This window comes from Oryzias latipes, chromosome 5 (assembly GCF_002234675.1).
Source record: "Oryzias latipes chromosome 5, ASM223467v1".
Taxonomy (NCBI): Eukaryota; Metazoa; Chordata; class Actinopteri; order Beloniformes; family Adrianichthyidae; genus Oryzias; species Oryzias latipes.
Window position 1 is genome coordinate 26618315 of NC_019863.2, and position 12007 is coordinate 26630321.

At 39.1% G+C, this 12007-nt stretch overlaps 1 protein-coding gene across 1 annotated transcript in view; it reads left to right on the forward strand.

Annotated features, from left to right (window-relative positions):
• The window catches only part of camkv (CaM kinase like vesicle associated), a 38570-nt gene extending 26973 nt beyond the window's left edge, over nucleotides 1-11597 (forward strand). Inside the window, exons 4-11 of the mRNA XM_023955164.1 lie at nucleotides 773-847; nucleotides 1404-1542; nucleotides 3854-3974; nucleotides 4051-4126; nucleotides 4210-4346; nucleotides 4451-4529; nucleotides 6002-6089; nucleotides 8648-11597. Of these exons, the coding sequence (XP_023810932.1) occupies nucleotides 773-847; nucleotides 1404-1542; nucleotides 3854-3974; nucleotides 4051-4126; nucleotides 4210-4346; nucleotides 4451-4529; nucleotides 6002-6089; nucleotides 8648-8974 (1042 nt within the window). The 3' untranslated portion in view covers nucleotides 8975-11597. The remainder of the gene's footprint in view (nucleotides 1-772; nucleotides 848-1403; nucleotides 1543-3853; nucleotides 3975-4050; nucleotides 4127-4209; nucleotides 4347-4450; nucleotides 4530-6001; nucleotides 6090-8647) is intronic.
• Nucleotides 11598-12007: the final 410 nt, after the last annotated feature.

Sequence of the window (12007 nt, forward strand, 5' to 3'; positions counted from 1 at the left end):
CAAAATAAAATCAAAAACAAACTGATTGTTGTCCCATAAGATTGATTAGTTACTAGCATGAACTGATTGTATTGCACATTCCGAAAATAAAAATACAGTTTATTAGTTATAAAGAAAAATTTTCCCTCTATATTTCCATTATGTACAAATTTGTCAATTTCTGGTCACATCTGTTGATGTTGAAAAGATGTATCCTCGTTGTTCATTCATCTTCTTTACCGTTTATTCCCTTTCGGGGTCACGGGGTTGCCGGAGCCTATCCCGGCCACTTGGGCGTAGGCAAGGGATACCCTGGACTGGTCGCCAGTCTGTCGCAGGGTAGAATATCCTCAATCACACATCTATTCACTCTCACACTCACACCTATGGACAATTTAGAGTTGCCAATCAACCTATGAAGCATGTTTTTGGACAGTGGGAGGAAGCCGGAGATCCCGGAGAAAACCCACGCATACACGGGGAGAACATGCAAACTCCACACAGAAAGAAAGGTCCCCCATTGATGTTGTGTTTTTCATGTCCCCCAGCTGGGACTTGAACCGGGGGCCTTCTTGCTGTGAGGCAAGAGCGCTAACCACTGCTCCACCGTGTCACCTGTATCCTCGTTGTCTCTGTGTAATTTTATCCTTTGCAGGCTAATTTTTTTTCTTTTGCTCAAACTGTGTGACCAAAAGAGTTGATTCATTAAATACAGGGTTCAAAGTGTCCCTCTGAGGGAATAAATGTCTCAGACATCATCTTCTGACTCATCACATCACATTCCCTTTTCCAGGGTGAAGCATCCCAACATCCTGCAACTGGTTGACGTCTATGAGACCAAGAAAGAGTACTTCCTCTTCCTTGAACTGTGAGTCTGACGAGTCTGCAGGAGGGACAACGATCTGTGTTTGTCTTTGCCACAGCCAGAACCTAAACTGCTCGCTTCTGTTTTCTTGCTTGAGGCTCTGCTGACATCGAAACAACTCTCAGCTCAAAGTCATTTGGTATTCAGATGTAATCAGAAGCTGCTTTCTCATCAGTATGTCTTCTTGGGGATTTTGAAGAATTTCTTTACAAATTCTAAATGTGGAAATGCAAATTTGAGCTCCTTTGAAAACCAATGACTTGTGGGATAAGGATTGTCCTTAGACTCAAAACACACAAACACAAAGAGCCCCCCATGGGGCCAAAATTCTTGTCATTTCCCTCGTGATTCTCTTTTACTGGAAACTCAACTAAAAATTTTAAATTTGTCAGGTTGCAATCATGTACTTTAAAATGTCAACAACTTGTGCATGAATGTTAGATTGAGAAAGCTACAAAGACAAATGATTTAGAAAGTAGGAAGTAATAGAAATTCAAACTTTTAAAAAATTGTCTCAACAAAAAGCTAACTCTTAAATTAAGACTCCACCTTCCCACAGTGCAACAGGCCGGGAGGTGTTTGACTGGATCCTCGATCAAGGCTATTATTCAGAACGGGACACCAGCAACGTGGTGCGCCAAGTGTTGGAGGCGGTGGCCTACCTGCACTCCCTGCACATCGTTCACAGAAACCTAAAGGTGAGGAAACACAGCGCAACAGTAAAACTGTTTTTGTTGCACTCAAATGATCCAGCAAGTAAGACAGACGTATGCTCACACGTTACCTGCTAAGCAACAAAATCCTACAAAACACTCAAGCAGACCAAAATAAATGGTTGATTTGATCATTGATGCAGGATTTATGCTTACGTGACTACTAATTTAATTTTTTTTAAGTTTCCAAAGTGGTACAGTGTTCCAAAAACTGGGTAGCTTATTGTGAAAGCTGACTGAATGTACTTTTTCTAGGAGGTACCTTTAAGTTGTCTGCAGCAACAGATCTAAGGAGTCTGCTGCTCAGGCTGAACATTTCTTGAGAGTGGAGCAAGCCCATATATTAATAATCCCGCAAGAGAAGGATGTTGAAGTTGTTGCAGTGCACACGCTGCTGCTAGTCGGCCTGTATCTGTACTGAAGAAGGGCGATAATGTCCTCTGAAGAGGGTTCTGTGATGGGTATAGGCGGTGGTGAGGGCTCTTAGTGTCAGCTTCTCCAGAGCACACAAGCCGGAGAAGAAGAAGAAAAATGTGGGAGAGATGGAGGAGAGGAGACTGTTCACAAAAGAAAAGAAACATCTACGGTACAAAAAATGACGCTGGCAAAAACAGAGAAATAGAACAACAACTAATGGCAGCATTTTTTAACGTGAATCAGCTTTTACCTTTTTTAGAAGCTCCAAAAATGGCGATATTGGACAGAAGAAAAACGTTGAACAACAAAAGTAATTTCCAGAAATCAAAGTAAAATGTTAAAAAAATAAAACAAAATAGGAAACTGGTAAAGGTAGGCACTATTGGGCGTCACTGATTGGATGATGATGTTTGAGTTCATCCCAAACTGTTTTAAAATGTTGATTGAGCAATCAGCAAACTTTTGCAGATCTTGCCATGTCAAATAACTTCTCGTTGAAAAGGTAAACGAATATCATCCAAACGGTGATGTCCTATATTACATACCTTTTCACCATCCCTTTTCCCATTTCCTTAATATTTTGTTTTAATCTCTGGAAATTATTTTTGTTTTCCAAAATGTTTCCTTCGGAATTTTTTACATATTTTTTAAATTAAGTTTGGGTTTCTGACATTTCATTCTGATGTCTAAAATATGGTGTTGCTTTTCATTTTCATTAACAGTTTCACTTCTTTAATTGTCGTTGTGATCTTTGATATGTTTTTGTGTTGAGAGATTTGTTGATGTGATTTGCACTTCAGGGTCACCGTAGCTTCCATTTTTTGTTATGTCCCACCAGAAATGTAATTTCTGCACGTTTGATGGCAAATGTTTGCATAACATCTGCAGTTTGACAGGATCCTCGATCAAGTCTGCATCCAAAAACCCCATCCAGTTCGTAAATCAAGTACATTTTTTTGTGTGCGCCACTGGGAGAATCACAAGCTCCCTGCTCCACTCCATTCTGATGCATCCACTTCCGCAAAACTAATTCCATGTGCGTCATTGTTTTTCTTATCCGAATTGGCATCTGGCTAAAAACTGTACAGCTGGATGGCTTCGATATTGCCCGAAAGTTTTGTTGCACCGGTAATGTTAGATTTTTTTTTTTTTAAACGACATAAAAGACCACAAGATCAAAAGATAAATGGAGTGGATCTTTATGGCAAAAACCAAATAAAAAAATCCTGTACACTGATTGTAAAAATTGTATTATATAGTGTATTGATGTGAGAAGCTAGACAGTAATTTTTCAGAGATCACTTTTAAAGTGGCATTAACACAAAATGTGCATCTTTCATGTTTTACTCTCATCCCATATGGTAGACCTGGCACATTGATACCACATGCCCTCAAATTCTCCACACATCTCTAATAAAGGATCTTTAGCAGCAAATTGCCTGGATTGTATATTAAAATTCAAGCCCATAACACATCCCTGCAGCTACATGGAGATCCTAAGAGAAGGCTTCTGGCTTTGTCAGGCACTGGTGGTGATTTTCTTTTCACTACAATTGGAGTTCAGAGCAAAACACGACGTACATGAAATCACACTGAGGCATAAACAAACATTGTTTCACGTTAGATGATACCTACAGTGCAAGCAGTCAGTCATGACAGTTAAGTCCTAAACAGGGAAGTAGATTTGGGCATCAATGATAACTGATACAAAAATGTTGAAACAAAATGAGCTCTAATTTCTTTTTGTCTTTTTTTTAAACACTACACGTCACACATAATTAGCAATCCTTTTGTATGATCTACAACTTGTTTTAATTTTTTTTAAACTGGACAAAACTGAAGCAATCAAAAGTTGAAAAAAGAATGTGGTTTTCCACAGTTGGAGAACTTGGTGTACTACAACCGCCTAAAGCACTCCAAAATAGTCATCAGTGACTTCCATCTTGCCAAGCTGGAGAACGGGCTGATCAAAGAACCTTGTGGGACACCAGAGTACTTGGGTGAGAATATATTAGAAGGGATGTTACTGAGTAAGTGACGGCGTGTTCTCTAGAAAGTCTGTGTTGTGCTGTACAGCTCCTGAGGTGGTTGGCAGACAGCGGTATGGTCGACCTGTGGATTGCTGGGCAACAGGTGTCATCACATACATTCTGTAAGTTGTGAGCAGGACAGCCAGAAGGAGAGTGGAACTGACATGAAGCTTTTTATGTTAGTTTAACTCTGTTCTTTTGTCAGGCTGTCAGGAAACCCTCCTTTTTACGATGAAACTGATGATGACGACTATGAAAACCACGACAAGAATCTGTTCCGAAAGATCCTGGCGGGAGATTATGAGTTTGACTCACCGTACTGGGATGAGATTTCCGATTCAGGTATGTGGAAGTTTGTGTTTCTTACTGATGGCTGCTCCAACCCATCGTATTGACACTTTTTGAACCAGAGAGTAAAATGTTTAGTTCCTTATCTGACTTTTCAGCTAAGAGTCTGGTGGCCCGTTTGATGGAGGTGGATCAAGACCAGAGACTGACCGCCCAGGAGGCTATAAACCATGAATGGTAGGCGATGAAGTTGACTCTTGGGGTGTAATTGGACCGGATTTGGTTTGCTTAACCCTTGTGCTATCCTAGGCACTTTAACATGGGAGTGGGGTCATCTAGACCCACTAGACAGTGCGCTTAACCTTTTCTCTTCAATGATTTGTGATCTTCACTGGTGTCCATGGATTACATGAAATCTGTCCACCTTTATCCACCTTTGTCATGGTAGGGAGAACACGTCAATGGTCATCTAGAACCCATAGGATAGCACAAGGGTTAAGGTGAACCAGCATACCTTTGTAGCCACCTTACAGCTTTCTTCCACCTTACCAGAGCAGCAAGTAAAAAGTGCTGTATCTGACATTGAGTCAGTGAACTATCCCGACAAGGATTGCAAAGCGCAGGACTTCCATTATACTTTCTCTTGTTGCTTTGGCCCAACCTTGTAATTCCTGGCCAATGATTGAAGAGATCTTTAGTCAGATAGTATTTTTTCCAAGCTTTGGTTCAAAACAGAAGTGCCCAGTTGACGTCAGTCTGAACAAAGACCAAACGCAAGGTTCAGGGCTCAATCTTGACCAAATGAAACAGACTTGGTCCGTACCAATGGACAATTACAGTCTGAATACACCCTAAAACAAATCTGTGAAAGTGATCTGTGTCATAGGAAGTCCTGATAAAACACTGATTACATTGAGTGCAGTTTAAGAGCGGAACTTAATTTTAATTTAGATCAAAACCTAACTTTGAACTGCACAGATGAAAAAAAGTCATCCTTTCATTTATTTCATTTCCTTTATTTATTTGTTCTTTTCATTAAAATCATTGATTGTCCAATATGTTTACACCTTTGTTGTACAATATTGAAAATTTTCATGATTGGAAAGGAGCAGAATTGAAGAATACATTTCTTATAATTGCCTGCCCCTTTTAAACATTGCAACATATTTACATTTCTCACACCATCACCGTCACCTGTGCTCAGATTTCACCATATACAGTTCAAATAAACACAGTAAATACATTCTATTCATTTAGTACATACATTGCAAACATTCCGTTCAACAGTCAAGTTTGTACAATCTCATTTGTTTAGCTTTATACATCCGTTTAAATTGAATAATATTTTTCAGCTTTTTAACTGATTCTCCTGGGAATTCCACATTTTTACCCCTTCTATAGACAAACACTTTTGCTTCAGTGTTGTTCGAGCAATCTGTTGTTTGAATCTGGGTTTAAACATAAATAATAAGTTCTGCAATTTGATTACATCTTTAAGTTTTAATAAGACTTAATGAAAAGTTCATTTGTGTGATCTCTAAAATTAGCTTTGTGAATAATTTGAAGAGCTCTCTTTTGTAATGGAATACTTTTATAAAAGTTTTGATCAAAATAAGTTTCATACTTGCAGAAGTTTGCCAGTCATGGAAGTAGAACAAATTTATGCAGGGGAGTACATAAGGTCTTCATTTTTTTTTTCTTGAATGCAGGATTTCTGGTGGTGCAGCTTCAGACAAGAACATAAAGGAAAACGTGTGCGCTCAAATAGAAAAGAACTTTGCCAGAGCCAAATGGAAGGTATGATTTTCCTTTATAGTTTGGGAGAATGCAGAGTTAACTCCTCATCGTTTGTGCCGTCCCTGAACATGGAGGAATTGATTTTCATCATCAACACACTGTGAGCTGAAGATAAAAGCTGCAGGTCTTGAGGCTTTTCATGCTCATGGAAACTACTTAGTACAAATGGATTACTTGGAACACAGTTTTGTCTCTTTCTGTCGTATTGTGATTTTGTTTTTTTTCTGGTTCACAGTGCATGTATGTAAAACAAAATTTCAAGATTATGTTTCAATGTTATGTAAAACTATTGTATTTTATATGTTAGTCTTTCAAAAGTAATACAGTAGTGAAAAATGTGAATTTAACATGTATATTTTTAAGAAAAACTGAGTGAATTATCTGATAATTGAACCACTTCCTGTTAGAGGTAAGGAACACCATTTCACTAGGTTTTGATAGAATAATTAGTAATGGAGTTAGTAATGAAATATTCATACTGCTTGTTAGGATTTTTTGGGTTTCAGACAACTTTTATTTAATAAAACATGCACCGGGTCAAATTGACCCAGGAACATCATCTCTGGTCCTCACAAATGAACATAACAGGAGGGTTAATCAAATTTTGCAAACACAAAAAAATCGTTCTTGGAATTTTTAGATTTAAAATCTGGTATTTGCACATCAGAGCTCCACAAAAACAAAAAAAAAGATTTAGCAAAATTCAGAACTGACATTATCGAGATTTGGAGGTAAAATGCAATTTCTTTACACATTCTCTCCTTTACTTTGTAGTTTTGCACGTTTTACCATTTTTCATTTGTAAATTAGTGACACATGGGTGAAAGGCTTGCAAGGTTTGTAAACACCTGTTCACTTGCTTGTGTTATTGAAGAGGAGAGGAGAGTTCGGGCCTTTCATTTTTGTTGACGGCTACTTTTTGCTGTTTTGGCACCACTTTGTCACTATCATTTTCTTTGCTGTCACCTTTTCCTGGCCTTCATTTATCAGGTTCATCAACTCAGGCAAATCAGATTTATTATTTTCTCTCACTGTTTTTGTGAAAAGAAATAAAAACACAGAGCAACAGAATGGACGGTGGAGTATTTATAAAGCAGAATCCATCAGCTCCTCAGGAAGCTTAGACCTGAAAGTCACCTCAACAGTTCATTTAGCATATCCTTCTGTTTTGTTTGTTCCAATTAAGGGTATTGTGAGATTAAATGTCTTGCCTAGACACAATGTCTAGGCTGAGATTTAAACTCTAAACAGTTGGCAAATTAACAATAAAAGTTTTGGTGTCAGCTGATAATTGTGTGAGAAGACCTGCATTGGTTGATATATTTCTGAATTAATGAGGTATATTGTATAATTGTTGAACACAAACAGATTCAACATTCCAATTAAAGAACCCTCACCTAAAACCGAGGTGTCCAAACTTTTGCAGGAGGTAAGGTGAGGTTATATATTTTTTTAAGGGACCAAAAAAGGCAAATCAATAACTTTTTTAAAGTTCAATATTTCAAAAGAAATACATATTTAAAGGGGCAGATGGAGGAGAATCTGGAGATGTGCTCTGGAATGAAGAGGACTGAAAGTGTGCCGCAGCAAGACAGAGTATCTGTGTGTGAATGAGAGCGTCTCAAGTGGAACCGTGAGGTTATAGCGACAGAAGTGAATAAGGGGGAGAAATGCGAGTCAACACAGCAACTAAGAGTTTTGGGAAGGAGTGAGGATGTGTCTGCAGGGTGTGGTTGGAACGAGTATAGCAAGTGTTCAGTTGGGATGTCTGACAAAAGAGCATCAGTAAGAGTGAAAGGAAAGGTGTAGAGGACTGTGATGACTGCAGCCATGTAGTTGTTCCACACTTAAGTGTATGAAACTTATAATTAAAACTTTGGATTTAAAGATCCTTTCCAATCATAATTTGATCTGTTGTAAAAGTGTTCCCAGTGATCTTTTAATCATGATTCTGCTGTTTTTAGCCAGAATAAAAAAAAGAAAACGGTGTCATTTGGTAGGACATAGTTTCTGCAGAATAGAAGAGTTCATGAGGAGTCTCCTCTTGTTTACCATTTTTTCTTTGTTCACTCTCTCTCTCGCTAGCTTACAGCCCCTCATAAATCCCAAGCTAAAATTAACGGTGCAGCAAAAATGGCGAGCAATGTCGGAGCTATCCAATTGTACAATTCTGAGCCAGATGCCAACTCAGACAAGGAAAATGAAGGCGTACATAGATCTATTTGTCTATAAGTCAATGCATCAGAATGAAGCGGAGCAGGGAGGCTTTGGCCCGCCCATTTCAGTTGTTGCGTCACAATTGAAAGCTTTTTCAATCAGTGTTTTTTTTTATTGCTGCTCCTGATCTATTACAATTTAAATAAATAAAGAAAATACTCAGAGCTGCACTTTATGTTAAAAACACTTCATTGGAGTGGATTTTCCCAACCTTCTAGTCTAAGAGACTATAAAAAATGACTTAGTTGTAGACATTTTTGCATTCTTTTAAATAAAAAAAATGGTGAAACAGTTTTATTTTTTATTATTTGTTACATTAAATCATTATGTGTATTTTACAGAAAGCTGTGCGAGTCACCACCATCATGAAGAGATTGAGAGCACCGGAGCAGAGTGAGTCCAAGCCAGCCACCCCTGCATCTAGCCTCTTGGCTCTGCAGACCACCGCCAACCCTTCTGCACCTACAACAGCCGCAGTAGAGGGAACCCCTGCTGTCACAGAGCAGCCGGTTACAGGGGAAATGAGCCAACAGGTGCAGCAGACCGAAGCCGCAGCATCACCAGAAGAACCACAACAGTTGCAGGAGGGTGACCCCACGACTCGCTGCAATGGTGAAGCATCGGCCACGCTTTTCACTGCTGGAGAAATTGCAAAGGAGCAGGGTTAAAATTCCCACCACAGCCTTGTGTAACCTCTGCACCAACCCGTTTCTTACTGTATATTAGCTGCTAGCATGGTGACACTGACTCTGCTTTTCTTTCACTTGCAGCTTTAGCGTAGTCTCATGGAAACCTTTCCTGAGTGATGCGTTGCATTGGCTGTTTGGATTTTATGACGTGATTATTTCCACTGATTTTCGGTGGGATTTACAGTTACCATATGGAGCTCATGATTTACAGCTAAATTAGTGATTGTAAGGAAAAGTTGACTTAATCAGCAGAAAATTAGTTTGATTACAATTTAAAAAAACAGTTTGGGGAAACCTCTGCCCACCAATTTAGAAATGAAACCATTTGTTATGAAAATCACTATAAAGGGTTTTCTGGCCAAGCTGGCCACCCTCATGCTTGGATAAGATTATTTGTATTTCACATTGGAAATACATGTTTGCTGTCTGATAAGCTGCCAGATATTGTGCATTAAACACTGCTGACATTGGTGACTGGGAGCTTTAAAACCCAGAACTCTAATTTTTGAATGAGACAGCTTAACACAAAAAGCACACTCAAACACTAAGTCCCTTTGCTCATTTCCTGCTCAGGAAGCAATCTCACGGTGTAAGTGTAAAGACTGTACATAGAAACCTTTGTAGAAGTAGCTATCACTGCATGCATTCTTACTCTTTGCTGTTTACGTACTCCCACCTTATACATTTCTACTAGGCTTGTCTCAGCGCTAGTCTCTGTTTCCTAACCCTATTGCCTTGTTAACGCTAAAGTTCTTTTTGAGAAGGACAGCTAAATAACATTACTGTTACCCTATGCCCTCGCTGTTATTGTAAGTTCCATCAGCAAAAAAAAGGTTTGATGTATCTGACTTTATTTGTAGCTTTTGTCTAAACTCATTGGAGGAGACGACTTTATTCAATCTGGACCCTCTTCTGTTTCTGTGCTTCATGTCAGACTGCCTGTGCCAGACATTGACTGAAAAACCACTCATGTCTTAATATTTTAGTGAAACCTTTTGATAAAAGGGATGCACCATCCTGGCTCTGTGGTGGCTGAGGTTATCCTGGCTTTGTTTAGCTGTAAAAAGAATATGATAAGGTATTCATTAGACACTGTTTATCATCATAGAGCTTTTATTTTCATATATTTTTTAGTTGGGTCTGTAGTCCCCTTGAGTATTAATACTTTGCAACAATTACAGATCTTGATATTCGCTCTTGAGAAAGTTTAGCAATATTTGACTGCTGCAAAAACTGTGAATCTTGGTGTCCTTTTAGATGCAGTCCATGTATGTGTAAGTCTGTCAGCCGTCTGGCCCATAGGAAACCCGGCACATTTAGGTTGTGACTTACAATTGCTGTGCTGATTGATGAACTGTGACACACACGGAAACAAGGTTTTAGTGCCCGGCAGCATGCCCTGCAGGTACAGACTCTGTTCAATTATCCAAATAGTTTAAAGCTGGATCTTTGGTTCTGAGTCAAACTGAACACAACTAAGTAAAACCCATGAATTCTGCTGATGTTTTCCCTCATAATTGTCCATTGTTGCTTGTGTGGCTATTTAAACACCCATAAATGCTAGATGACAGTTGTTGTTTTTTTTGCAATGAGCAAAGCAGACAGCATGCCAACTTTAGTACAATATGCTAACTTGAGCTGTGGGGTTGTGTTGCCAAAACTAGACAACTGTATTTGCAATTGACACAGCTGCATGATTCTTACAGAGAGAGCCTACAAGACAGCAACATGCTAACTTAAGTGTTAGCCAGCTCTCCTCAGCTTGTCTTATAAAATCTGTAAATGCCAGATAACTAGATTATGATTTTTTTCTATTATGCTCTTCTGTCACTTTTTAAAAGTTATTTGTTTAGAAAATATGTAAACACATCAAGACATCTACAAAAAAGTACCAGAAACTCATGGAATGGAGTTGTACCCTATGCATAATAAAGAAAGGTAGCCTACCAGTTCAATGCAAGAAAATAGTATCACTACGACTGGAAAAGAGTACTGTACTGTTGGGGTACAGCGTCCTAGCAAAATGAAAAGAAAAAAAAATGTAATTAAAGTTTTGGAAAACTCAAAACTAAGATGGATCAAATTTAATCTTTACAGCATGGGACAAATAAAAAACTCACTCATTCAAGATCAAGCTGAACAGGGGTTTTTGAATGTGCTTGTAGCATATGGTGTTAGGGTCTGTCCCTACCTGTTACTAGTGCATGCTCACAGTTGGAAGAAGCTTGGTGTGAAATATCGAAGCAGATCAAAACAACAAATCTTGCGGATTTTGCGCCAGATTTTCCTGTGTATTAAAGTCTTGGTGTCATAAAATAACGGCCAGACAAACCACAATTATCAACTTCTCCTCCATAATCAACTTTCAAACAGTTGCTATAATTCAATTCAACTTTATTTATATAGCCCAAATTCACAACAAAAGTCGTCTCGGTGGGCTTTGTAAAGGTAATTGAAAAAGTTAAACATAAAATCAAAAGGATCATCAATACATAGAAAATAGAAATCAATAGGAAAATAGACAGACTAAGCTAAACTGGACATCCCTGCCCTTAGACCCCCCCTTCGCGGTAAGGAAAAACTCCTGAAAAAAAAAAACGGATTCCGGAGAAAACGAAGAAACCTCAGGGGTGCCCACATGAAGGAGGGATCCTCCCCCAGGACGGACAAGCGATTTACCAGAACTCACAGAGAAGAACTAACTTATCTAACTCTACAACTAAATATTTAAAGTCCAGCAGACGAGCTTCATCCAGCCCCCCGGAGTTGGGTGGACAGTCGGGGGCATGAGTCGAGCCGGAGACAGGATCCGCAGCCAGGTGTAGGAGCAGTAGTAAAGGCAAGCCAGAGACGAGGTACACAGTCAGGTACAGGAGCACAGAAGAGCCAACTGGAATCTGGAAGCACTCCCACTCCCCAGGAGAGGAGAGGGAAAGAGGGAGAGAACATGAATCGCAGTGCACCAAACAGAGGGAACTAAATGATAAATAATGATCAAGAATAGAGAAGAGA